The following is a 27,262-nucleotide window of genomic DNA, read 5'->3' as shown; positions in this document are numbered from 1 at the left end:
CTTGTTGTATTTTTAGGATTTTCATCCTACTGGAAGGTAAAACCCTGCACCATTTTCATTTGCTTTCTGAAGAAAATCATCCACGTAGCTGACATCTGAAAGTGTCACAATGGGGATGTTGTATCCAGGGCTATTGCTTTTTGGCCAAAATTATCCATTTTGTTCTCATCTAATCATAGATCCTGAAAACTGTGAATGGGGCCAGTTTTTAAAGCCAGTTTTTATATGGCAAACAACTCAGTTGTTATTTCAAGAGATTCTCCCTGTAAAGACACTACTGCAGTAATCAGTGCGACCAAACATAAACACGTGGACGAGTTTCTCTATATGTTGCTGCAACATTAGTCCTTTAAGCCTGGAAATGTTTTTGAGGTGACAGAAGGCCGACTTTGTAACTGACTTTTTGTGACTCTGAAGGTTCAGATCTGAGTCCATCACTCCACCCAGATTTCAGGCTTGACTGCTGGTTTCTAGCTGTAATAAGTGAAGATGTGTGCTGATTCTTCTACATCATTCCTCTTTAGGTCCAAAGAAGTACACACCTATACTTCTATAACTAAATAAGTTACGTCTAAAGACGGACTGAATTTTATTTAGTGGGATCAAAATAAAGGGGGAATAAGACGTAAGGATTTTTTTAATGTATCATTTTTCTTCAACTTTCAACAACTATGCGCTACTTTGTGTTGGTCTGTCACATGAAATCCAAAACTACACTGAAATTTGAGGTTGTAACGTGACAATAAATGAGAATACTTTGGCAAAGTGTTGCATGTGCTGCCACAGCACTCCTCTGTGCAGCTTTGAAGCCCCCTTCTCTTTGCATGTTTGTGGTTTCCAGCTTAAACACAGTGTTTAGGTTTACACAAGCAGAACAATTCATCATCCATCTGTCACCCTCTTGTCACTTTGCACACCAGTGCTGCTTTCCAGCTGTGAAATATGTGAGTCAAGCCCTTTTTCTGTGGTATTTGACTAAACAAACAATTTGTTTCTATAAGTTCGCCTGATTGCAAAAGGGACTGAACAGAGAAAGCCATGAGAAACAAGTCACAGATATTTCCTGGACACTCGGAGAGCTCCAGCTCCAGAATCCGCTCTCCTCGCGTCTGCTGTCAGTTAAAGTGGATCTCTGCCATGGAATTCTTTGCTCTCCTAAATTAAACCCTTCGCCAGAGCCAGCGGGTTCACAAAGCAGGGAGAAGGGGGAGGAAAACAGGAGATGGAAAGGAGCGAGCTAATACTTCTCCTCGCTTCTCACGTTTGGCTTCCCTCTGCTACTAACGCCTCTCGTCTGAGCGGCGTAAGCCCCTCAGACAATGCTCTGGAGAGGACAGAATCAGGATGCTGAAACATGGAAAAGAAAGAACCCGAGATTGAGGACACTGTTTTGATTAATGGTTCTTGTGCTCCTCTGGTTCTAAAACAGAATTACCTTACTTAACCCCAGTGGAGAATGAGCAAGACGTTTCACTGCAGATTGAAACCAGATATTTCTGCTCACACTGGCTCACATCCATCATTTGTACTGGACCCCAGTTTGAGAACATGGCTAGTGACTGAAAGACTGACACATGCAACGTCTGGGCTGTTTTGCCCCAGTATCTATCTTCACTTTGAGTAGAGATATGTTTGGTACAGCAGGGGCATACAGTATGAACTCGAGGGCACATTTCCATGACTCCTTTTACAAGAAAGAAATACTTGTTCTTACTGAGATCATTCCTAAACAAGCAACAACAAATGACTCACCGCTGTTGGGCAATACTGAGTTGGAACCCGGTTTCTCCAAAAGTTGGGGTGCTGCATAAAATATAAATCAGAACAGCTTGCAGTCATTTGGTGGAGGAAAAAAACTAAAAATATTCCCTTGGAATCTGTACAAAGAGCAAATCTAATGTTTAAATTTATACCAAAGACACATGTTGATCGCTGTGTTTCAATCTTTTTTTGAAAATAACAAACTTTGGGTATTTCCACCAAGACAGATTCGGTGCTCTGACCGGTTTTTAAGCAGTTCTTTTCCACAATCAGGGAGTCAGATCAATACCACATCATTACATCACATAATACGGCCGGGATGGGCCGTTAATGGTTGATCCTCTGTCTGTTTCGATGCATGTTTATGAACAGTCCAGTGAAACAGCTCAGCTACACAAATCACATTATTTTCTTCTGTGTCCCAACAAACAGATGCCCTGATCTGACCAGCTGAATTTACTTAACACTATTTATTAAAAACAAGCCATGTTTGTGACTGCTTAAAAGCCCTAACCATCTCTGATCTCTAATCAGATTGCTACCAGCTGCAGGGAATAAAAAAGAACCATAAATGGGCTTTTCCACTAAATGGAGCAAATGATACGGCTACTTGATCATATTTATGTTTAAACAATCTAATAAATGGTAAATAGTCTGTACTTGTTTAGCACTTTATCTAGTCCAGAGGACTCCAAAGATCTTTACACGACATTCGCCTATTAAAGCCCAGATTCACATACTGATGGTGGCGGACTGTAACCACTGCTGCCCTGGGACAGTCCGACTGAAACAAGACGGCCGTCAGGCCCTCTGACAGCCACCAGAGAGTATAATAAGAGTTGTATGCCAAGATTATTGTCCATATGAATCTCAAATCTATCAGTAATCATTCTAAAGGAATACATTCTTTATGCTAAGGAACATCCTATCAATAGACAGGTTGTTGTTTTGTAACTATTACTTGAATGAACAATTAATCTGTTGGTACTACTACTAATACATAAACATGATTAAGTAAAGATAAAAAGAGAGAGAAAACATAAACAGAGAACTTCAGGGAACCATGATTGAAAATTCAGAGTATTATTGGGTTTATTAAAGATTTTGTCAATGTTTCTTTCATCTGAATTTCTTTTACCTAACTTGAGACTTTAGAAAACTAGAGCCCTACCAGAATAAGGGAGGCTCTGACACCAGTATACAGAAGGAAATGCCTAACTTTTGGCCTGGGTCTTTTCGTTCCATCTTTCAATGAGCTGTGTTCCTGACAATCTGTTTTTTTACTGTTTGGATCTGGAAATCTCAGCTCTACATCTGTTTGACGGAGCCTCAAGGTGGTCTTTACCTCTAGAGAAGGAACTCTTTCAGAGAAAGAATTATTGAAAAATATTTGTCTGGCCGGAGGCAGCTGTTTAATTAAGGGACATTCAAGCCATCAAAAAAGATACATTTTATCTAAAAGCTACCCGATGAGATCAAAACTTCGAAGAGCGTTATTTGAAATAGAGGATGTATGTGTAGACATGCATCAAAATAAGTAGCTGTAGCTTGGCTTCAGGGTCACAAACAATGCTTGGTTTTGACAATCCTAGATAAACAATCTGCTAAATAGTATGTTATTATGTATTAATCTAATACTGTGGCGAAAACCTTTTTAAACAGTCTCGGACATAAGAGTGAAAGATGCACATATGTGAAAGTAAGTCTGATTTTTGAGAAGCGATACCACTAAACAACAGTACTGGAAAACAGAAGTTACACAATGCCTTTGAGAGAGGATTTACGAACACAATATCATGGTGTTCATAAATCTTCATAATAATGAACACCACCTTTGGATAAAAACACCGTGGCAGGTTCATCAGAAGTGACGGAGCAGGTTATGAAAAGGATCACAGATTGATTGCACCTTGGAGCGTCGACTGGTCTTCAGAAGGTTCTCGTGTGTCTGCCAGGAAATATCAGAGGCACATATGTTTTAAGAACGTCACGTGCCACCAACGCGTGCTGCCTTTAAAAAAACGTTGTAACACCGTAGAGGGACGGATGTCTCAAAAGAATTATGACATCAACAAGATCGCTTAGATGTCATCTTTATCTTCGGATGAGTTGCATGTCACTCACTGCTGTTCTCATTTTAAACACTACATGTCAGTTCAGAAGAATTTTGCCTATATTTAGCAATTAGTAGAGGAATAACAAAATATCTAGCTATACAGTACATACTGTATATTTGAAACTTTAAGGCATTTTTTGAAGCGCATTTGTAGCCTCTCTAGATATATTCAACATTTTTATGCTTCAACTTCTGGTTGAAATGGGAACACATCCCCTGATGAATGTCACATGATGGCATTCATCAGCCATAAACTAGGTGTAACTCGGGAGTTTTAAACGTGCTGCTAACATTTTATTAGTTTTTGGTCATAATGAGCCACCTTCAGACGAAAGCTGTTCTTTTCCCAAGATAAAAGTTGGTGATTAAACCAGTTAGTCTGTGCCAAATCCAGTGCTTGTAGAGGTGGAAACAGAAAAAAGCTGGCCTGAAGCAAGCGTTAGCACCAGTTTAGGGGAGGAACTGGTTTAACGGGGAAATCTAAATAAGCTTTTTGAGACAGAGGAACGGGGTGTCAAGAAGTTTATTTCAGATTTGGAGTCATGGTCCTGTTTCTCCATGAGTGGTCTTCTCTGGATGGAAACTGGGAGAAAAATCATGTTTTGTTTTTTTTTTATTTGTTTTTCTATCCAAATGAAGGAAAGTGTGATGCTTGGCCGTACTGTTTCATTTAACTTCTACTTTCCCTTTCTTGGCCTTCAGCCCTCACCTTCTGGGTAATATCAGGTTCCTGTCACTTCCACCCTCCATGTTGAGTATTGATCTTCTAGTCCAAAGTCAAAGTGGATCTCAATTGATCCCCGGGGGTCTCTATTTTGCCTTGAGGGTCGTGGAGAAAATGAGTCGTAATATTAGAGTGCAGAAATCCTTCAGGATGTCAGCGATCAGCTAAATACTTGCAGCAGCTGCAAAGAAAACTGAAGATTTGATATCGGGCTTCTACGTGTGTGGCTCATGACAACAAACACTGTTGCAACAGACGTCCAACACGTAGGTTTCTGTCGTCCAACAAAAGCATGCTTGTTTTAGCTTACAAGATGGTGAGTGTGACTGAACAGAGAACCTTTGTAGGAAACCTCAGTGGATAAACGCCAAACAATGAAGCTCCTCATGCTATGACCCTGGACATGTAGCACCACCTGTGTGGTATTTTTGTGCGTTGGTATTTTTGTTTTCACAATGTTAGATGATGTCAGAACTACAAAAAGTTAATTTTCTTTCCTTTTTTTTACTTCTTGTGGAAATTTTGTGTTTGTGCTCAAGGCCTGTAGTCATGGTCTCAGATACAGATCAACACCCTTACGGACCATAATCTGAGAGTCTGCTTCTCATCTCCCTCTCTCAGTGGTGAGAGCTGAGCTCAGCGGGGCAGGTGCGGGGTGACTCTGAGCAAACCCGGTGACTGAAAGCACATGTGAGCACAGGTGATTGATTTATAAACCAAGAGTCTCCAGAATCCTGTTTTGATTCTGCTGCTCGCAGCATTTCTTAAAGACGTGCTGACAGGCAGAACACATCTAAATCTCCTGTGGAACATTGTGTAAACCAGTCAGTTTGGTGAATTTAATGGCGTTATAGATCATTGCTGTTCCATGGATGCTGATCAGAAACCTTCTTGGAGTCATTGTCCAACAGATCCCGGGGATATGATAAGACAGCGTCCTCATGTTAACACGGGAATGACTGAAAAATGGAAAACGATCAATTTGATTTATGTAAAAATTGATTGCACTTATTATCTCAACATGTGTCTAGAGATGGTTGAGAAATCTGGAGGAATAAGGCAGAAGGAGACGGATTATCTCAAATCTGAGATTGTATTGCATGCTGTCTCTGTTGCCAAGGCTTTGGCGAGAGCTGTGCCCACATTTGCTTTGATCCACTCTTGATCTTTCCTCCTATCGCTGCCGGTACATTCCTCCTCCTCCTGCCCTCCTGCTCCTCCTCATCAGAACAGTTTCCTCACCTGCAATTGGCTGGACTGGCTCCACCCTGATCTCTGTATCCTGGTGAATTGTTTCCCATGCACAGTTGTTCTCATCCCAGGTTTTTTTTATTTTCAGTTGTTGATGAAAGTAAATTCCTTGCTGGACAAAGTTGTTGGCAGCATTAATGTTTCTCATCGTTTCAGAAAGAGTCTTTGTTTAGAAAGGTTGTTGTTTTTAGGCCAACTTTGTTTTAATTTTTTCCTGAAACTGATTTTATTAAAATGTCCTTCACACAGAGTCCAAAAATCACTAACAAATTAAGAAATCTGGAGTTAATGTGCAAAACCCTTCAGTCATCCTTCATTTCCTTGTACATTTCTTCCAACAAGTCCAACTTTCTTCTATTATTACCGTGTGTTTCTTAATTTCTGCTTTGTCGAAAGCAGAAATGTTTAGTCATACAAGTCATACATTTCAAAGGAATGTTTCATTTGCTCTTTAAAGTTTTCTAGAAGCATGTGGAAGTAGGTGCTTTCATCTGACCAAGATTAAATTTTTTGGCTAATATTCAGAATCAAAAATCGGAAATTACACCCTTTTTTAAACAAACCATTCCCATGATAAAACATGGTGGTGGCTGCGGTGATTCTGGTTTGAGTTGATGGTAAGACTGAGGGAGGTAATTAAAGACTACCGGTAATCTTGCAAGGAAACATGTTGAAGGCTGCAAAAGGAAAACAAAGTTTTGGATAGCCAATCAACTTCTAACAGGAAAACAACTCTAAACATCCAGGCAGAACTCAAAGGAATGGATTAGATAAAAGCAGAAGGACCAAAGTCCAGACTTAAATCCAACTAAGAAGTAGGCCTGTCACGATTCAAATTTTGCTGAGCGATTAATTGTCTCAAAAATTATTGCGATAAACGATAATATTGGGTCAGTATATATAGGGTCAGTGGAGAGCACCGGAGTTGAGCCTTTTTTTCATTCAGTGTCATCAACAGAAAGAGAAAAAGGCCGGAAGAGACAATAAAGCCAATAATTAAAATGAGGTCGATAGTTTTAGTTTATCGTACGATTAATTGATTTATTGTTTATCGCGACAGGCCTACTAAGAAGTAGCCTCCATCTAACCTGAATGAGCTCGGGTTATTTTTGTGTAACTATTTTCAAGTGGGCAGCCGCTGTGTGCAAAGCGAGTGGCGACATTCTGCAAAAGATCTGCAGCTGAAGTTGAAGCAAGCAGTGGTTCTATAAAATACTGACTATAAAGAACTGAATACAAATTTTTCAGATTTGTATTTACAAAAAAAAAAGTTGAAATGCATGTTTAACTATCCTTCTTTTTCACAATTTAATTTCTTTATTGGGCAAGATGTCATTTTCAGAAAATCGGTGTGAAAGTATTAAGTTAAAAGAAAAACTTTGGGAGATCTTCCGCAAGCCTAAAGAAGATAATTTTTTAAACTAATGTTTAGCTCTTTGGAAACAAAATATGAAAAAAGTAAGCTGATTTAAACACTTTTACACGCTCCTCTACATAAGACAAGTAAAAATACTTCGGTATTTTCTGAACTTATTTTATCCAAGGAGTGAATTAAAGACTGTCTGGAGCACAGCATCCTTTACTCTAGGAGAAATCCAAAAGGGATTTTCGACTCTAGTCGTGCAGCAAATGGCCCGAGCCAGGAGTTAAACGAGGGACTACAGGGTTCAGGATTTTTGCACCTGCTCCACTATGATGCAGGAAACCAAGACCTGACCTTATTAAAACATGTAGCCGCTGGGCTAATGATAGTTCTTATGACAGGATCTGTCGATAAGTCTGTTTCACGTCCCATAAATGGATGATAAAATCGTATTTGGTGCCTTATTTGAAACCCTCCTGAGCTTTGGCTTTGATTCCTCCTGGAAAAGCAGGTGGTGAGTGTTTTATTTTCATGTTCTTCTTCTCCTCCTCTCTCTCCCACACTTTTTCCATTTCCATATACAGTACTTCCCTCTTCAAATGTTTCAATCTTGTCATCAAGAGGAAACCCAAACTGAGACGTGATTTAATTTATGCCTCCAACTGAATTCAGCTTTTTTGACACCCTCAGATTAAAACATAGATGCTGTTTTTCTTTAAGCTTTCAGAAGAATCCATCGCTCCCCCCAATGTTTAGATCACAATACAACCAGGCCGAAAAGCTGGACTCACACCATTTCTGTCAGGCGTTGAGCTTCGTAAAAGTCAGCTCCCTTCCCTTGACGACGCTCGTCTCAAAAACAGAATTTTAATGCGCCTGATTTTGTTTCGAGTGTCTCAAACTTAATTTTTTAATCCACATCATGCAGTTTTTGCATGGCTCTGGAGAGAGTTGTGATGAAATGTTGAATGATGTGTTATTTCTATTAAAGGGTAATTACAGCAGTAACTCATTACGCATTCCAGTAAAGTAAACCATGGTCTTAGTTGCTCCTCCAAGAAAGCTTTCATTGAGGTGGCCTGACGGGGGAAACAAAATACCACAAATCCTAAACATATTTCAGAGGTTTCAGTCAACTGTCATATTTAAAGTCATATACAGCGAGTTGGAGCTGAGGCACTCAAAAGGGGCTCAGTGTAGGGGCCAAAAAGTGAAAAATAAATTAGCAATTATTTTGAGATATATCATTATGTGCATTGTGCATGTTCATGCATATAAAATTTCTTGACCAGTGAACATTCACTGCACCCCCAAACCTGAGCTTAGTGCTTTTTGTGTTACACTTCACTTTATTTATCCACTTAACTTTTTTTTTTTTTTTTCCCTACCAAGGTTATGGAAATCTAGGAACTGGGATCGGTAGGTATTTTGTTTTATTGAATTAAAACTGATTTGGTTCTTCAAATTATTTACTTTATTAACGGATATTAAAGAAGTTAAATGTTATTTATAAAATCATTTCAAATTAAATTATTGATAATGATTTAATGGTAATTTCTAAATGTTTGTCTTGCAGGCGGTTACGGAGGATATGGTGGCGGTACTGGAGGGTTTTACCCGTCACAAAAAGCTGCTGCCAAAGCAGGTACAGTGAGTGATAGGTTGGTGGAAATATAACACTAATGTTGTTTTAGTGGTGGGATCCAGGATTCATTTGGAGTTGAGCTGATTTGCTGTCTGCAGTAATTTACGGTAAAAGTTACGTTATTTTTAGACACAGTCTGACTGTCTGTCCAGAGTAGCACACTACAGAGGGGTGGCATGAGGCAAATCAAAAGTTGTCTGACTTGCGTTGTCTGAACATTTTGTTTACTTTATGTGGTTGCTCAGTCAGTGAGAATGAGCGCCCCCTGTGGTGGCTGTCATTGTAATTACATTCCACACAAAGTGCCTGAAAATGCTCATATTTCATGTTTTTCTAAGGAATTAAGACTGTATATGACCATCTTAAACTCAAATTATTTCATATTTAAGCTGTACAGCCCTGCCAAGGTCTATTCTACGCTGAAAAGAGATTCTTTAAAACACAATGAGACTTTTTAGAAAGCTTTTATTCTGCTCAGTGCTTCCTTTTAGGACTAAATTAGGTTGCAGAATATGTTGTGGTGAAACCTGCAAGTTAGATTGCTAGACTTTTTTGTAGGGTTACGGGTTTGTGTTTGGCTGTGTGCAGGAAGTAGCTGGCTGGAGTGCCATTCATACGAGAACTGACACTGCTCTCAATCTTTGTTTCTTTTTTTTTTTTTTATAAATGAATCAAAAAAATCACATTTTTAATACACTTTTTTAAAATAGCAATATTTGACTTAGTAACAATATGTTTCTTCAACTGAAATATAATTTGGTTTACAGCTGAGTAATGAAGACACATTGTTCTTTTTTGTCTTTGAACTTGCATTAGCTAATGTTGTAGAGGAAACTGCTGTCAGTAGGCCAAAAACGAGGGGAATGAGAAAAGCAAGACTAAGTTTATTTTTTTTCTGTAATTAAAGTTAAATTAAAATCAAAATTAAAGTAGTAAGAATCCAACTCTAATAAAGATATTATTTTAAAAAGCTAAACTTAATGAATATTAAAATTAAAGAATAAAAATCCTTCATTTATAATGATAGATTAACTGATTTAAATGTAACTTGTAAAAGTAATACATAACTTTAAGTAAATTATTGTAAAGATAAAATTGGCAGGATGATAACATCATATTCAATTAAACCTTAGTTGATAAAACTCACATCAAAACGTGCATAAAAATTAAACAAAATTAAGAGAATGTGATTTTTTTATGGTAGGACCCGCTGGAAGAGAAGTGAAACCTGTGTTGCACCAGGAGTGCAACACAGGTTACAAAACATGCCGCTAAGGACCATGGGAAGTAGTTCCCACTCTCATAATGAGGAAGGTTTCCTTCAAACCTGATCGCAAATACAACCCATGAATGGGCTGATGGTATCAACTATTGCCTTTACAATCCTTCAGAAACTGTTGTAATCACATAAAGCTGACTGGGTTTAATGGAAACTGCAGTTTATTAAACTGAAAGATGAATGATTGCTGTTGGAGAAAGGCTAAGCTTATATTCTGTGATATCATGCATGATGGAGAAGTAGATTTATAAATACATTCTGACCTCACGGAGTCACATCTTCCAGAGGTGTTGGAAAATGCAGCTTCTCTGTGAACATTTTACAACCAGAAACTTCATCTCTCTTTGTCATTCCGAAAGCTTTTGTGTTACTAATAGAAAACACCCTGTTCCTTCAGGTTTCCTTGTGAAACATGAGTTAGCAGCACTAATACTTTCCATGTTGACTGCAGTACTGCTACATCCACTTTCATTTCACTCAAAGTGCAGAACCCATCTATTCAGTCACCTGCTCAGTGAAGACATGATGAACAGCATTCTGCCCGGCCCATTTGGTTCAGTCTGTGGCAGCATTTCCATGACAAACCAGCCGGAAAAACAATAAAGACGACAGACTTTCCAGCGGTGATCGTTGCTCTCAGTCTGTGATACTGACAAATGTGCCTGAAGCTCTGGTTGTTTTATGGACAGGTGCAGGAGGCCCACCGCCACCAGGGGGTCGTTTTCAGCCTGTTGGCAGACTACTGTGCAGCCTCCAGACCTTACTGACTGAAGCACTCTCAGACTTTTGATAAATGAACATGCTTGCATGTTTGGAGAAAGCCAGAGTGTATGTTGTGCATTATTGGAAGTGCAGTATGAAAGCCGCATTTGGCAAGCGTTTACATTTTTATCATACACTTGCAAACCTTCGACAGTTTGAACCTCCGCAGAGCTGGATCTGACGTTAAACTCTGGAGCGTGTGCGTGCACATCATTTGCTTTAAATTAGCCTGACTGATTAGACATGAACTCAGGGGGCCTCAATCATGTCTGGGGCTGCTCCGTGGCACAGAGCCCGTGCTTAAATATTGGTTGGCAGTGACAAAACATCAGTCCCTGGAATCAGTCTGTTCTGCTTTCATGACACTTAAAATAACAACTCGTTTCTCTGAAACGGCGCAGATTAAAAGGCAGATTCCTCGCCAAACTTTTTCTTACCAAATCTCCCAGACCGCATACTTTCAGGCAGTGCGCAACGTCTGTCCGCTTAAGTATTGGGATTTTAAAATTAAAAAAAAAAAGAAAATTTGGGGAGGGAATGGATTAAACAAATAAACAGCTTGTTTCATCCTGCTGCAAAGTTCATGTCGAGCAAAACCTGACAGCTAATTTCCTGTACAAATAAGAAAAGAAATGAGGTATTTGATGGGGCAAGATGGCATGGATTCTCCCTGTCTCCTCTGATTAAGGTGAAGTCAAACATGAAGCCTTTTGCGTTGTCATGCCGACTGGGTTGGCAGAACCAGATTAGATCCGCTCGGCATCCAAGATCACTTGGTGAACTTGATCTCAGGCCCCTCAGAAACATGTACTGAAAAGAAATACATCAGCTTTTTATAGAAAAAGTTAATTTATTTCATTTCATTTGCACGAGATGATACATTTAAAATTTTTATTCCTGTCAACTACAGCTAATAGTTACTCAGATTATTACTTAAATAGAATTGTAAGTAACAATCTGAAATTTACTTTATTTTCAAATGAAAGTAAATTTTACACTTTATCTGGAATCAATACGTGTTTATAGTAAAAGTTTAGAGGCACAAAGTTTATGTCACCAGTCAGTGATGGTTTGGGGCGCCGTGTCATCTGCTGCTGTTGCTCCTCTCCGTTTCCTGAAGTCCACAGTCAACCCGGCCGTCTTCCAGGAAACTTTAGAGCACTTCATGCTTCCTTCGTTGTTTTATGGAGACGCTGATTTTGTTTTCAAACAGGACTTGGCATCTGCCTTCACTTCCCAAGGGACCAATTTCTGTTTTAAGAACCATTGCATCATGGTGCTTTATTAGCTAATAAAATCACCTGACCTGAACCCCATCCGGAATCGGTGGATCATTGGAGATGAAAGGCATCAGACCCACTAAAACAGACGAGCTGAAGGCGGCAATCAAAACAACCTGAGCTTCCTGAACACATCACGCATTCCCAGACTGATCATCTCCACTCCACACTTCATTGTTGCTGTAATTCACCCTAATAGAGAACTGAACTAATGTTAAAACCGCACACATTAACATACTTTTCAAGAGCCATGAATTTAAATAATCAATTTTTTTAATTTGTCTTATTTAATATTGTAATTTCTAAGACAAAATCCCTTTTGAAGAATATCACTCTGTTTTAGTGAATCATTATAATATGAGTTTGAATTTTTGAATTAAGTTTCCAAAATAAAAGTTTTCCATGCTATTTTAATGTATGAATATGTACCTGTAAATGTTATTTCTAATATTCTGTGTCTGTTTCTACTTTTTGATTAGGTGCTGGAGCAGGAGTGGGACCTGGAGGTGCTGGAACTGGACCTGGTGGAGGCAAGACATTCACTCCCTGTTTTTTTTTCTCGTTTTTTTCTACATTTTGTCTTTTTTCATAATTACACAAATGCACAACTGGCTTCATTTCTATCAAATGACAACCAGCCTGAAAAAAGCATATTTGAACTCAAAGCAAAGAGATTTTCCTAATGCAATAAAGCAAAATCTGACACGAAAAAGTCACAGTTTGGGAAAATAAATCAGTTATAATTGTCCTCATCGCAGCACTTTGACTATAAACGTGCTGTTTTAGCCAGGGCATTTTGTCCCTCCCTGCTTGATGAGCCATGTAACATTTTATGTGATGTTTTTTTTTTTTTCCAGCACCTGTTATTCCTCAGACAGGCCTTCCAGGAGGAGCCGGTGGTGCAGCAGGAAAGAAAGCTGCCAAAGTGCCAGGTTTTGTAGACTCAACAATAAACTCATGCGGCTGAAGACAGACAGAAAGCAGCTCTGAGCCACATTAAAGACAAACTCTCACTGCATGTGGCAGATGTTTGGTGCAGCTGGAAATGTATCCGTAGTGATTCAAATCCCAGCCAACCGACTGGAAAAAAAGTTTAAATGGGTTTGACAAATTTTATAGAGATGAGTTACTGTGTAAAACTTTGAACCCTTAATACAGAAAATGTTTGAGACTCACTGTTTGAGTGCATTGATGCTCTTACATAAGGGCCACATGTTTTTGACCTAAAAAAAAAATACCAATTAGCTTCACCTTCAAATAATTTAACAGTACTATAAGATGCCGTCAGACTCATTACTGTTCTCTTTACATGTTGAATACTGACACCTAGAGGCTTAATTTGTATGTGAAACACAGGACCATTAAGATTTTTTAAAATGCTTTATCAGCATAATTTCTACTGTCCAGCTGACAGAAGCAGAGACAAGACAATTGGTGAGTCTAGATGTTTAAAGTTAAAGCTCATTCAGACTGGACAGAAAACTTTTAGGTTTTCCCACATATTCTTAATCTTATGCCTTCACAGAACAACTGGATTTACACAGAGTGGGATGATGGTTGTAATATTAGACAATCAGGACAAGTTCAAGACATAATTCTTTTGCAAGGTTCTGTATTTTTATTGTATTGATTTTCTGGGGCCTCTTGCATAAAAGAGTGTACAGTTTTCACACTAAAACTTGGCGTACGGAAAAATGTAGAGAAGTGCTGTGCACAAAAAATTTTTGGATGTATAAAGCCGTGCGCACGCACGTGGCTGCGCACCTTTCCTTTATAAATCCCGATTTGCGGGAAATAGAGCACAGCTGCTGGTCCGCCCTGTCGCCACCCATAAATATATATGTAAATTAGTATAAATACCCGGAAGTCTGCCACCACGTGAAGCAATAACCATGGCAACGTCCTTGTTCGAAGCAGTATAAATATTTATAATAATAACTATATATTTTATTTAAAATGTGCTTTCAGGACACATAAGGTCACCTCACAAAAATAAAAGTAATACATTTCAAAGAAAAAAAAAATCCAAATAAAATAAATAAATAAAGAGATTGTGCAAGTGCCTGTTTGTCCCGGGACCGAGAGTCTAACCCGCGACGTCCTCATGGCCTCCAAAGGTGGGGCGTGCTGTGGTGGCGCAGGGGGCTAGCTCCTTCTTTAAGTTTTGCTCAGAGCTCCAGGATGATCAGTCTGAGCAATCTAAACACCAACAAACCATCATCATTTCCCAGCAGATCAATAGGATCTCTGATCAAAAGCTCCCTCTGAATCCTTCCATGGGCGATGGATCAGAGCCAATGCGCTTCACAATTACGCGGCTCACCTTTATGCAGCTACTTGAATACGTGTGATTATACACACCTTGATCACATTAAAAATAATCAAGCATGTCTGGAGTTAATCTGCTGATCCAACCCTGTTTTCTTTTTCAGTCAGAATGAAATTACCCCATAGATGCAGTCCATGCGCTTAGGCGCACAGAACAATGCGTTACATCTTTACGAGACAAAAACTGAGGAAAAGTACTCTTTACATTCTAGTGAGATTTTCACATACTTTTATTTTTATTTTCTTTATTTTGTGTGTGTCAGGTTATTATCTGATTATAAATACGGTTCAGTTTCATCGATTACATTTAAACAATAAAATATTAAAATAAAAATTAAAAAACAGGTTTGATGCTTCTTGGTCTACATAATACAGAATGTAGTCAGATTTCAGTGTATTTAGGTGAGTTTTGACGCTTTGTAGTTTGAAATCGTTCACAGAATGTGTTTGCGTGGCTGCCACACATTTTCACGCCAGCAAAAAAGTGTGCATATATTTACGCAAACATGCCAACTTTTGCGTAAAATATGGCGCCGCACACTTTTTGTGCACACGCACGCTTTATGCATGAGGCCACAAATCTTTTAAATAATTTAATTTAATCTGCCTCATCTGCCTCGTTTTAGTGGGATGTTCTCTTCTCTTGCCCATTTTGAGAAGTGGCTAGGTGACATCTCTTTTTTTTTTCTTTATAAATCAAGGAAACAGATAGTTATGGATTACTAATTAAAAGTTTCTCCACTCTGATCAGCTTTTTGGGTGTCATTAAGTGTAGCATTGCTTATTTTATTTGAAATAATTTATTTAAAGACTTCTTACTCATCTCTACTAGGAGAGCGAATAAATGGAGAGAATGATTTTGTTTAATGCGACTTTCAAAAATAAGGCATTCATCACATTTTTATGATAATATTTGCCTTGTGTGTGCCATTAAATCAGAAACCATCCACAATGTATGAAGACAGAAAATGGTTGCTTTAATTACAGCAAACTGATAAATGACTGCAGAAAACACTTTTCCATTTGTTTTCTGCACATTCTCTTACTGCTTATATCTATCTGTATGGAAAGTTTTCATGTCTGTGAGGCCTTTTATTTCTAACCATGTTTTAGGAAAACATGGCATGCTAACAGATGTACAGTATATCTATGTTATACGCCTGTTAGTGGGAAAGCACATTGTTATGTCTTCGGTTGTTGCAGGTGTGGGTGTTCCTGGACTTTACCAAGGAGGAATTGTACCAGGAACTGGTTTGTTTTCACTCTGAGAAAATATTTACCACAATCCATAAGATTGTCATGTTTATATGTTTGTTTTCTTCCCTGCAGGGTTTGGTGGCCGTGGGGTTCTGCCTGGGGTCGCTACTGGAACAAACCTAAATCCCAAATCAAGTGAGGAGGTTAAGATTTTGACTCTATGTGTTGAGTAATTTTGAATTTTGAAACATGCTGCAATATGAAACACAGTCTTTACAAAATCAACATGATTCACAATCAAATTAAATGTAAAGTATCTTCAGCTTTTGGGAAAAGTAATTGCAGATAACCATAACAATATCTGATTTCTTTATACAGTTGGAGGACAGCAAGGGGGCCAAGTCCCAGGTTGATTTTAAATATGTATATTTATATTATTATACAGTTGTTTATACATTGATGTCAGAATTAAAGTACTCCTTCCTTCTCTGTCTCAGGAACCAGAGGGTTTGGTGGGCCAATGCAGCCAGGTGTATTCCATGGTTACCCCCTCAAATCACCCAAAGCGCAAGGTGCTTTGAGATGCTTGCTCCTTTAAAATGAAATATTTTGTTTGTTGTTTACTTGATGTGTAATATTTTCAATGTTGAGGAAAATGGAAAAATACAAAAAAGGTTGAACAATTATTTATGTGTTGCACCACACATTGCTAACTTTGAGTCGTAAAGTTTATATTTTGTCCACTAGGAGGCTACGGTGCTAAACCTGGAGGTGGCAAAGTTCCCTATGGTAAAAAAATTGTTTTAATACGTAATTTTACACAGGCTTGATGTCAAATGTAAAGCAGCCATTAATGATGCGTCACACGACAATCACAACAATCTATGATCTAGGTTACGGGAGTTATGGTGTTGGTGGAGCCGGACTTCCAGGAGGAAAAGCTGGTCCTGGATCAAAGCCTGGTTATCCTTTCGGAACTGGTAAATATTTCAAGAAATTATGAGAGAAATATTTCTTTGAAGGTAGACTACAAAATATCTCTTCCTCTTTGTTTTCTGTAGGAGTGGGTCCTGGAGGCTTCTTACCTTCTCAATCTAAAGCTGCTAAATATGGTAGGATTTCCTACTTATCATGTTTTAGATTCTTCTTGTCCTTAAAGCAAACAAAACACACATTAAAGAGTGATATGCAGCATGAATGACTGAATCTGTTTATTTCTTCAGGTGCTGGCGTTGGTGGCGTTGGTGGCGTTGGTGGCGTTGGAGGCGTTGGAGGCGTTGGAGGCGTTGGTGGTGTTGGAGGTGTCGGAGGCGTTGGTGGTGTTGGAGGCGTTGGAGGCGTTGGTGGTACTGGTGGACTATATCCAGGACAGGTGCCAGGAGGTATTAACATGTAGCAACTGGAATAAATACCAGCTGATCTTCCTACTCTTTCTGCTCTGATTCATAAAAGCTTAAATATTAAATAGTAGATGATGAGACCAGACATGAGGTCCTTCAGCTCATATGACACTTTTCCTGATCTTTCCATGTATGTTGCATCAAAATGCACAAGGTAAAGTTTGTGCAACATCAAGTCCTATCACATGTTATTAGATGTATTTGGGTTGCTTACATTGATTGCACCATGTTTTGTATAGTGCATGTGTATTGGGATGAAAGGTGTAAAGACACGGTGCGGTTTATTTTTCCATGTTCACACATTAGCCAACCATCTGACTATGAAAGTTCAAAACCCTATCAACCTTTCCCCCCTCCAAAAGGTGAATTATTAATTAATATCTGATTGAATTTGATTCTTTATCAGTGCAAACAGTGTCATTCTACAGTATGAAAGTGAAGGCAATGTTATGCTTTGAGTCTTTGACATTTGAGTAGCACCGTATTGCGATACAGTAATGGTTTTCTTTTTGTTATACTTCTATCTCAACATTGTTGCCTTCCACAGTATGACGTTGCTGTGGATACTGCACATTTGTGCTACTGGTACAGCATTTATATAAGCGCTACTTGGACATTAGAGAGATAACCCACTATGGCTATTCTATGCAGATTTTCTGTCCTCACTGATGAAGATTCCCCCCATGCATTTCAGCATTCCTAATGCTTGAAGAGTCTGTATTCTGCTAAATTAAGCTAGTAATAAATTATTTGGCTGCCTGGAGTCACTCATTAACTCTGGAGTTTGTAGCAATGTTAGAAATACTTAAGTTTACACTTCACTCATCTCCACATGTTTTATTCACAGGATATGGACCTGGGTCCAAGGCTGCTAAATATGGTGAGAACTCTCAGGTGTCTTTCTTATTTGGTGAATTAAAATGAATAAAAATTCTACCTATTTGTTTTATTGACAATATGTAATTAATTATATTGGCAAAAATATAATTTACTAATCAAATATTGTGTCATGCACATTGCTTTTTAAAAATGTTATGCTGAAATTAGGTTTTTCCACAACTGTTTCCTGTACCAAGGATGATTATCAAAGGTGTAGGAAATGATAAAGATGCCAAATATGGAGGAACATCTAGTGTACCGTTATCGGTCCTCTCTTGTTTGTCAAATTTCTTGATAATTAATCTGAGGGAGAAAAGGGAGCCATCTTATTACTTACTTTACAGAAAGCAATTAAATATATATTATAAGAGTTTACTCATAATTTTAATTATTTTACCTAACTTAATTTTAGGACAAGTTGGTAGATATTTTTTCATTGCTGGAAGTAGAGGATCTATACAAGGCATGCCGCCATTCAGCCATTCTAGGAAAGACCAGACAAGAATGAATTAATTTCTAAAAGCTTTCTAAGTTCTAAACTTGCAAAACAAGATAAATATGTCAAAAAACACAGGTTCTAGTAACAGTATCTGGATCATTAATATAATAATAATATGATTTAATAATGTTAGGAGCACAATCAGTAAAATGAAATGTTCTTCTTAGCTCACTGTTATGTTATAATTAAGGATTTCTGCTAATCTTTTTTGTAGAAACTATGAAAAGTCTAAATAAAGTCATAATTCAGAGTGTCTATATTGCTACAAGGAGTACCTGGAGGAGTACCAGGAGGAGTACCTGGAGGAGTACCGGGAGGAGTACCTGGAGGAGTACCGGGAGGAGTACCTGGAGGAGTACCGGGAGGAGTACCTGGAGGTGCACCAATTGGAGTACCAGGGGGAGGTGGATACCTCCAACCAGGAAAAGCTGCCAAATATGGTAATTTGTTATAATATGCTCATTTAAAATCTCGAGCTTAAGGAGGTTGAGGTATTGAAGGAGGATGAGTTTAAGTCTCTGAGGTCAAACATGCAAGGTAAAAATGTGAAATATCCTAGATTTGAATCCCAGCTGGAATACTCTTGATTACTCCACTGGGTGTTGATTACTCCACTGGGTAATCACTGTGCACTGCACCAGAAAAAGGCCTGACCAAAGTTCACACCGGATCTTGTAATAAATGTTAGTTTTGTTTGGACTGTTCGACCAATGAAAATAATATTTTTAGATAATTGTTAACTATTTATAAACATCCTCCTCCAGTTGGGTTTGAAAAAACTTAAAGCAGAGTTAGCATTTTGACCATATCATTCATATATTTCAATATCGGTCTCTTTGTGCAGCTGAAAAAGTGCAAACATATAAATGTCTGAGCTTAATTCTATGTACATCTTGCATGCAATCTCTACTTCTTGCCCATCTTACTTTACAATATTTAAAGTTGCTTAATTTAACCTTTCAACTAATAATTTTTGTCTGCAGATAAAAAGTTGTAAAAGAGTCAATGGGGTTATTTTTACAGGCCCATTCTTAGCTACATGACTTCCTAGAACCATTAGTGAATATATCATCCTAATACTGTTTATACTTTCAAAAAATAATTTTAAAATACAAAACCTTTGAAAAGAAAGATATGTGATATACTTCTGCTCTTTTGAAATATAAGAGCTAGATGTTTTCTGATTTCAGAAGTTTTTTAATCTACTCTTTTCAAAAATAAACAAAGCCGCTTCCTTCAGGTTTCATCCCAGTTCCAGAGTGGTTGTCTAAACTCATAACATGACTCCTTATCCTGCTGTATAGTGAACTGTATGAGTGAGAATATATGTGTGTGAGAAGGAGTGGATGAGAAACAGATTCCTGTTAAAAGCCACAACATGTGCAGATAATTTATAATTCACTTTGATGGCACATTTTTAGTTGTGGCAATAAATAAATTTGTCTGCAGGACTAGGCGGAGTCGGGGGAACGGGAGTAGCAGGAATAGGAGGAGTGGGAGGAATAGGAGGAGTGGGAGGTGGTGGATACTCTCCTGCAGGCAAGGCTGCCAAGTATGGTAAGTGAAATGAAATAAGTTAAAATTATGACTGTGAAAAATCTGTTTTTTAATTGTTTCTGTTGTGTGTTTTTTTTTAGGTGTTGTACCAAGAGTTGGTGGAGGAGTCGGTGGTGCAGGCGTTCCTGGAACACAGTTTCTACCTGGATATGGATGTAAACTAACAGATTTGTGATTTCCCTTAGCTGTAAAGCAAATCTTTAATTTGTTAGAAGTTAGAGAAACTCAGCTTATCTTTTATCATGTTTGTCTTGTTTCTGGTGCAGCTTTGACAGCTGGTGCCAAACCTCCAAAATATGCTGAGATCAAAGTTTCATCAAATCTCACATTAAATGCATTTAGAAACATTATTTGGTTAATAAATATAAAACTGAATCTTTCATCTGTTCCAATTAACAGCTCCTCAAACAGGCCTCGGAGGAGTAGGAGTCCCTGGTGGAGGAGGACAGGTGCTACCCGGCGGTGGCTATGGTGGTACGTTGGAGATCAAGCTCAAATAAATAAAAACATAATGTGACACTTCATGTTATAAAGTCTATCCTAATAAACTCAAACACCTCTGCAGGTTATGGAGGCGGCGCAGGGGTCAAACCTCCAAAGTATGGTAAGACATTATGATTTTTTTTTTATTGGTTTAGATGAATATTTTAAAAAATAATACTAGAGTGATTCATATTTTTCCATAATTTGGAGCTGTTTAAGGTTAGAACCAAAAGCAGTGAAAAAGGCTAAAATATAGCGAGACAATCGATAAGGAAAAAGATTAGCTGGAACTGCTGGAAAAGTTGCAGGAAAAAGAAGCAGAATAGTTTATTCTCATGTCAAACAAAAGACTGATTAAAATATGGTTGTCAGGCATTAACGCAGCTTGTTGCTTTGTTAGTGAAATCTTCAAACCTCAGTCTCTATTCACCTCAAACAGGAGTTCCAGGAGGAGTTGGAACAGGATTTGGATATGCAGGACTGGGAGGAGCAGGAGGAGCAGGAGGAGGGCCTTTTGTCCCAGCAGGGGGACAATACTCTGCAGCAGCAAAAGCTGCCAAATATGGTAGAAATAATGAGCACACATGGAAATTTTAAATGAAATAAAACTGATTTTCACCTAACCCTAGATGCTTATATTTTCCGCTCATGACTGTAACCTTATGATACAGTACGGCTTGTTTCCATGAACTAGGAGTTGCAACAGGAGGTGCTGGAACAGGAGTGGGAGCAGGAGGAACATTAGGAGCCCAAGGAGCCGGACAATATTCTGCAGCAGCCAAAGCAGCTAAATACGGTAAATACAGTCGACATATTGAGTACTACCTCCTAAAAATATAAGATTTTTTGTACATATCACTGGTTTTTGAGGTATGTATAGTTTTTCACCAAAGTTTGTATTTTAATATTTCTATTAGCATAAACCTGTAAAAGGCTCCTCTAGATAACGTATAGCGGAATAATCATTATAGTTCCTTGTAGTAGTTATACTTGTTAACTTTACAGATTTTGTCATTTAAGAGAGGTTTTAATTATAGTACCTGCTCATAATTAATTCTATTTGCTCCTCCGAATCAGGAGTCACAGGTGGTGCTGGGACAGGACTGGGAACAGGAGGACTTGGAACAGGAGGACTGGGAACAGGAGGACTTGGAACAGGAGGACTGGGAACAGGAGGACTGGGAACAGGAGGACTTGGAACAGGAGGACTTGGAGGAGTACAAGGAGGTGGACAGTACTCTGCTGCTGCAAAAGCTGCTAAATACGGTATAAATAATGAGCATGCATAATCAATCTCAAGAAGATAGTTGTTACCAAACGTAATGTTTCTTGGGGCACATATGGCATTGTGGAGGTTTTCCAGTCTGGTTGCAATAAAACTGTTCTGTTAAGAGTTTTTAATGATATTTGTTTAGCAAATTACTCAGAGATCTGTGATTTTTGTACTGTTAGATCTCCCTGCAGTATTTGAATCTCACTGCAGTATTTGACACTGTGGACCATTGTATTTCTATCCCTCAATAGAAACACTGGAAGTACTTTGTTCCTATTTGAGTAACAGAACAATTTGTTGAATCTTTACTCTCCACCTTGGCCCCTTCTTTCTTGCAGATTTCTGCAAGGCTCATCTATTGGTCCTCCTCTTTTCTTTCTAATTTTTCTTTTATATACCTGCTCCCTTTGGGCTCTATTTTTAGAAAACATGACATCTCTTATTTCGGAGACCAAAGAGTTCAGAGTTTGATTTCACATTAACACCTCCCCAAACAAACTGCACTCTCTGGGCAACCAAACTAAAGTTGGGTTAAAACAGACAAAATAGGACTGGTGTGAATGCACCCTGAGATTCAAACAACACAGTTTTTATGCGATTATCCAGTCTGACAATAAGGCTGAAAAACATATCACGACATAAGCATTTCATATCAATTGATATCAATAATTATTGATCCGCTTTTTGTTTTAAATATCTTAAATTCTGTCGAACTGGTGACCTTATCTTTCCTACCTTATCCACAATTTCTTCTCAAGCTGTTGTACTCATTTTCTCTCTTCACTCCACGCCATTGGTTTTTTAATTTTTAAGCAGCAACAACTGCTGCTGTGCAGGTTGTTGCTAGGTAACCAAGGAGTGAGTGAGTGAACCTAGCTTAGCTGACGGTGAGAAGTTGAGTAACCTAAAGCCTTTCCTCTGCCTACATCCCCCAGAATGCTGTGTGGTTCTGGATCGGAGTTATTGAACATATTATCTATTGATATTGATCACGTGTTGTTATCGGTGTATAGGGCAGTCCTATGTTCACTTACACATTTGTTAATTAAATGTAGAGAAAATAAGGTGGAAACCTGCTTTTGTTACAGGTGGTGCTGGGACTGGACTGGTACCAGGAGTAGGAGGAGGGACTGGACTGGTACCAGGAGTAGGAGGAGGGGCAGGACTGGTACCAGGAGTAGGAGGAGTACCAGGAGGTGGACAATACTCTGCTGCTGCAAAAGCTGCTAAATATGGTGCGACTAGTATGCACAAAAATGCAAACTGTGAAAAGTCTGTGATATTTCTTTAATAAGTATAGCAACTTTTACTGAATGCAGTTATCAGTATACGTCTGTTTTCACTTTTTCCAGTTACAGATTTATTCATTTAATTCCTGTGAAATTTGTTGACTACCTATTTGTATTTTGAATCTGGAGTTACAGGTGGTGCTGGAACAGGACTGGTACCAGGAGGAGTCGGAGGAGGAACAGGACTGGTACCAGGAGGAGTGGGAGGAGGAACAGGACTGGTACCAGGAGGAGTGGGAGGAACACAAGGAGGTGAGCAATATCTGCAGCTGCAAAAACTGCTTAATTGTGGTACAACTAGTAAGCACAAAACTCCAAATACTGAAAAGTTTGGGATATTTCTATACGAGTAAGGCAAATCTGATTGACTGCAGTAATCGGTACTCGTTTTTATCCATTTTATCCATTTACAGATTTACTGTTTAAATTGCTATAAAATTAATTAGCCACCTATTTGTAGTTTTGAGTCAGGAGTTAAAGGTGGGACTGGTACCAGGAGGAGCAAGAGGTGTACAATACCATGCTACTGCTAACGCTGCTAAATATGGTCCAAGTAATAACAGAGATTTAAAAGAAATACTTACGGCAAACCTTTTTGCTTAGGTATTTGTGATGACATTTTATGAAGATTGGAACGGTTTACAGTTTTAAGCCTCTCTAATAAATCAACAAATAAATACTCTAAAGATTGTAAATTGAATCAGTAATGATTACTAATAGATATGATTAAATCTATGTTAACTTACCTGCTCATAAAATATGTAACAGAAGAGTCACAAAGACATCAACACCTAACCAACAACGGCAGACTGCTTCTTCAGACTATTACTAAAGGTGAAATTTCTTTACTATATGAAATTGGATATCCATAATATTATTTAAACAGATTATTGATGTAACGTTTATCCAGATTTTCTGACTCTGAAGTCAAAAGAAAAAAAACTTAATAAGGAGTACACCGATCAATTGACCAGCTGATGAATCAGTCCATCCAATTTTCTTAATTTTGGGCAACCAATAAGTAACTAACTGAAACATAAAACATTTCTGGAGGAAAATGTGGGATTGCACAAAGATAGGTTACAGTAAAATAGGGATATATAACATCTTTATTGAAAAGGTTGCCCAGGCAGATAAACCTTCATGGATCGTATGGTTCTTTTTTAGCCTCTTAATCTCAGTTTAATCCCTGAGGAGGAACTGTCAATTGGGACCAATTGACCAATGAGAAACTTACTTGGGCAAACATGACAGCTACATCATGTTAAATAGTCACTGAAAACAGATTCAGCTATTTATTTATTTATTTATTTATTTTTTGGAATATGGATTCAGAGATACCTCTTTAAGTGTAAAAAAATTTAAAAGCTATCCTTTTATTCTAGTTTGCATTATTCTGGTTGATTTCATATTACTGTTTTGTAATACTAAGTTATCAGAAGTTGTTTGAAGTGCAATAATGAAACACATGCAAAGTAGATTTAAGTTCACAGCTGAGGAAGGTAGGCGTCACTACCACCTTATTCCAAGCCCCCATGAGGGTTTGCATGATTTATGGACGCTACTTCCACCGCAAACCAGAACCTCCATTTGTTTACATGTTAGCAACTCGCTAACCGGCTTTCGTCAGAGCTTTTAGGCTATAAAATAAGTGGGAACTCCAGCTGTCACAGCTTAAATGCGGCAATATTGTTTTACCGCAACCTACAGCTATTGCGGGGAAGGATGGCGACTTGAAGAAATGGCCGCAAATAACCCGCACTAGCATATTTAGCTACTTCATTGACTCAGTTGCTATGGATACGGATGCGGGTTTCTTCCGTTGGTTTTTTTGTCCACACAACGAAACGAGCACATATAAAGCATTTTGGGTTCTCTCTTCAAGTTTTGAATTTTTAGCCAAATTCTTTTTGTTTCCTTATCTGTAAGTAGGCGAAGAAACACGTAAATGTGTGGTTCGGTTCAGTTCTAGTCCAGTGGGGAGATTTTCCATATTACGGTCTGAAGCGCAGCAGCTGCGGTCATTTCTCCGCTGATTTGCAGCGCAACGGAGAAGCTCGAGGTTCTGGTTCTGATGAACTAAATAAACCCAGATATTTTATTTTGTATTATAAAAAAATTTTGCTGGCCCAAACATAATTATAAAGACTCGGATCATGAACTTAATTATTTTTTAAAATTCAAACAAAAAATCAAATTCACATCACGCCAAGTTAATATTATGTAGTTCTGTTGTTTTACACTGTCGGCTCAAAACTGCAGCTCAGATCTCTGACCAGCTTCTCTGCTTTTCTCTTTATTCCGGTCCGTTATTCAGAGGAACGAGCTGCTAGCAGCGATTCTAATTCACGGTCATTCTGTTACAAAACTTAACGCAGTGTTCCTGTCCTCCCCGTGATTAAACTCATAATTACGATTCTTTGTACTGAACAGCTCTCTGATAGCATGCGGCATGTCCGTAAGCAGGTATTACTAAATATTGTACAACAACTGAACAGAGAGATGTAACTTCTATCATGAATATAGACTAGCAAAAAACCCTTCAAGTTACAGTGAATTAATGCTACTTCCGGTGGGCGCCGGAAGTAAGACCGTATTCGTTTCCACAGTAAGCCTCCCAGGAATAAGGTGGATAAGGGAGACCTGATTGTAGTTGGAATTCAGAACTAATAAAACAGCACAGAATCTCACATACACAGAATTAAGAAAGTATCGTTTTTGGTAACCTTTGTGCTTCGTGCATCAGGTGTCGGACCTGGTGCGACTCCGGACACGTCCGTCAGCGGCATTGCAAATGGCTCCCTATCGGCTGTAAAACCAGGTGATACTTAAAATCCAGTTTCTATCATCACTGAAAGACAAAGTTCAAACATCATGGAATTAGAGATGATGCTTTCGTGCTTTTACAGGGAAGGAAGTAGGTGTTGGCGGAACTCCTCAGCCAGGTAGATCACATATTAAACTCTGCCATGAGCATTAGCTGCTCAAACTTGCACATGTAAGCTTCAGTAACTGCTGTATCCCATGACCCCTGCACATAAAACTCACACATTGTTTATACTGCTAATGTTAGCAGCTAATGACCTCCTCCAGCTCACAGGCACCCACTGTGGCAGTGTTAGGATCCACTTCACAGCTTCTACCTTTTCTGGCCTCTCTCATGCACTGGATGAAACTGGAACCTGTTGTCTTTTTGGCAGGGCCCACTCCTATCGCTGCACTTAATAAGGCCCCAGAGGTCCCACAGCCCTGTAAGACCTGTTGCTTGCCTTAAGCCTCTCGCCAAACTGTGCAATGTGGCTTATTTATTTTTTCAGTAGATGTTGAATGTTTCATCCATGTCAGTATATGTGAATGTAAATGTTTCACAGATAAGCATCACTCTCTTCCTGCACTGACAGCATGTATGGGAATGTTTTTAATGGTTTACAATTTAAGCCAGATATTTATAGTCTTTATAAATGTATTTATTTAGTGTCTGACATAAAATCAGAACAAATCTTTTCTGAAGCCCAATTTCAAGCTTCCTTTCAACTCCCCCTCTCAGCTCCTTCAGACTATCCAGTAGCAATTAGCAAACATCTGGTGGAATTGCACTTCAGCTGAGCTCATATTATTTTTTTTATGTATTTGTCAATGAAACGTTGGTAAAAACGTTGTTTAAGGGTTAATAGAGGAGCCATGTTATGATGACTTCCTGAAGGGCGTTTCATGAAGATCAGGAGTTTTTAAAGAGACAGAGCCCCAATTTCAAGTCATTAAATTACAAAGTCAATTTTTTTTTAAAATCATATTTGCTATATGTAGCATTTTTATAATAAGTAAATGTATATGCTGATTCAATGTCAGACATAGGGGGAAAAGGAAATTGTTTTTTTATACAGAGTTGGTAAAAATCTGTATTCAGCTGCTTATGGCCATAGCTTACAGTGTAAAATTTGTTTGCGTTGTCTGAAATTTTAAATGAATTGAATGCTTTCAAACTAACTTGCAGGGAATTTCCTGTTTATTGCATGTTTATTGTACTAACTTGTTTTAGTGCAACATGGTTTTAATCTCTTACTTTGGTCAATCTCTAAACAGAATGCAGCTTTTAGAATCAGTGGCTTTTAACTTGTCAAATAATAATATTAATTATTATTGTAATTAAATTAAAATAATTGTAAACAATAATTT

General features: G+C 38.4%; 1 protein-coding gene across 19 annotated transcripts in view; it reads left to right on the top strand.

Annotated features, from left to right (window-relative positions):
• Positions 1-27,262, top strand: part of elna (elastin a) — a 67,142-nt gene that overhangs the window by 28,106 nt on the left and 11,774 nt on the right. For 3 of the 19 annotated variants that reach the window (XM_032545935.1, XM_032545936.1, XM_032545934.1), the window contains exons 6-31: positions 8,608-8,634; positions 8,792-8,860; positions 12,661-12,711; positions 13,039-13,113; positions 15,713-15,760; positions 15,839-15,901; positions 16,085-16,114; positions 16,204-16,278; positions 16,454-16,495; positions 16,600-16,686; positions 16,768-16,818; positions 16,930-17,088; positions 17,954-17,986; positions 18,754-18,924; positions 19,934-20,041; positions 20,122-20,196; positions 20,441-20,515; positions 20,607-20,645; positions 20,964-21,089; positions 21,219-21,320; positions 21,602-21,790; positions 22,886-23,032; positions 23,222-23,338; positions 25,833-25,907; positions 25,996-26,031; positions 26,287-26,337. In XM_032545935.1, coding sequence (XP_032401826.1) covers positions 8,608-8,634; positions 8,792-8,860; positions 12,661-12,711; positions 13,039-13,113; positions 15,713-15,760; positions 15,839-15,901; positions 16,085-16,114; positions 16,204-16,278; positions 16,454-16,495; positions 16,600-16,686; positions 16,768-16,818; positions 16,930-17,088; positions 17,954-17,986; positions 18,754-18,924; positions 19,934-20,041; positions 20,122-20,196; positions 20,441-20,515; positions 20,607-20,645; positions 20,964-21,089; positions 21,219-21,320; positions 21,602-21,790; positions 22,886-23,032; positions 23,222-23,338; positions 25,833-25,907; positions 25,996-26,031; positions 26,287-26,337 — 2,121 coding nt within the window. Of the gene's footprint in view, positions 1-8,607; positions 8,635-8,791; positions 8,861-12,660; positions 12,712-13,038; positions 13,114-15,712; positions 15,761-15,838; positions 15,902-16,084; positions 16,115-16,203; positions 16,279-16,453; positions 16,496-16,599; positions 16,687-16,767; positions 16,819-16,929; positions 17,089-17,953; positions 17,987-18,753; positions 18,925-19,933; positions 20,042-20,121; positions 20,197-20,440; positions 20,516-20,606; positions 20,646-20,963; positions 21,090-21,218; positions 21,321-21,601; positions 21,791-22,885; positions 23,033-23,221; positions 23,340-25,832; positions 25,908-25,995; positions 26,033-26,286; positions 26,338-27,262 lie in introns of all 19 variants that reach the window. The other 16 variants (XM_032545946.1, XM_032545943.1, XM_032545944.1 and 13 more) reach the window with 14 other exon arrangements.

This window comes from Xiphophorus hellerii, chromosome 18 (genome assembly GCF_003331165.1).
Source record: "Xiphophorus hellerii strain 12219 chromosome 18, Xiphophorus_hellerii-4.1, whole genome shotgun sequence".
In the NCBI taxonomy this organism is placed as follows: Eukaryota; Metazoa; Chordata; class Actinopteri; order Cyprinodontiformes; family Poeciliidae; genus Xiphophorus; species Xiphophorus hellerii.
Note: the sequence above shows the minus strand (reverse complement) of the source record. Positions and strands in the feature narration are given on the sequence as shown.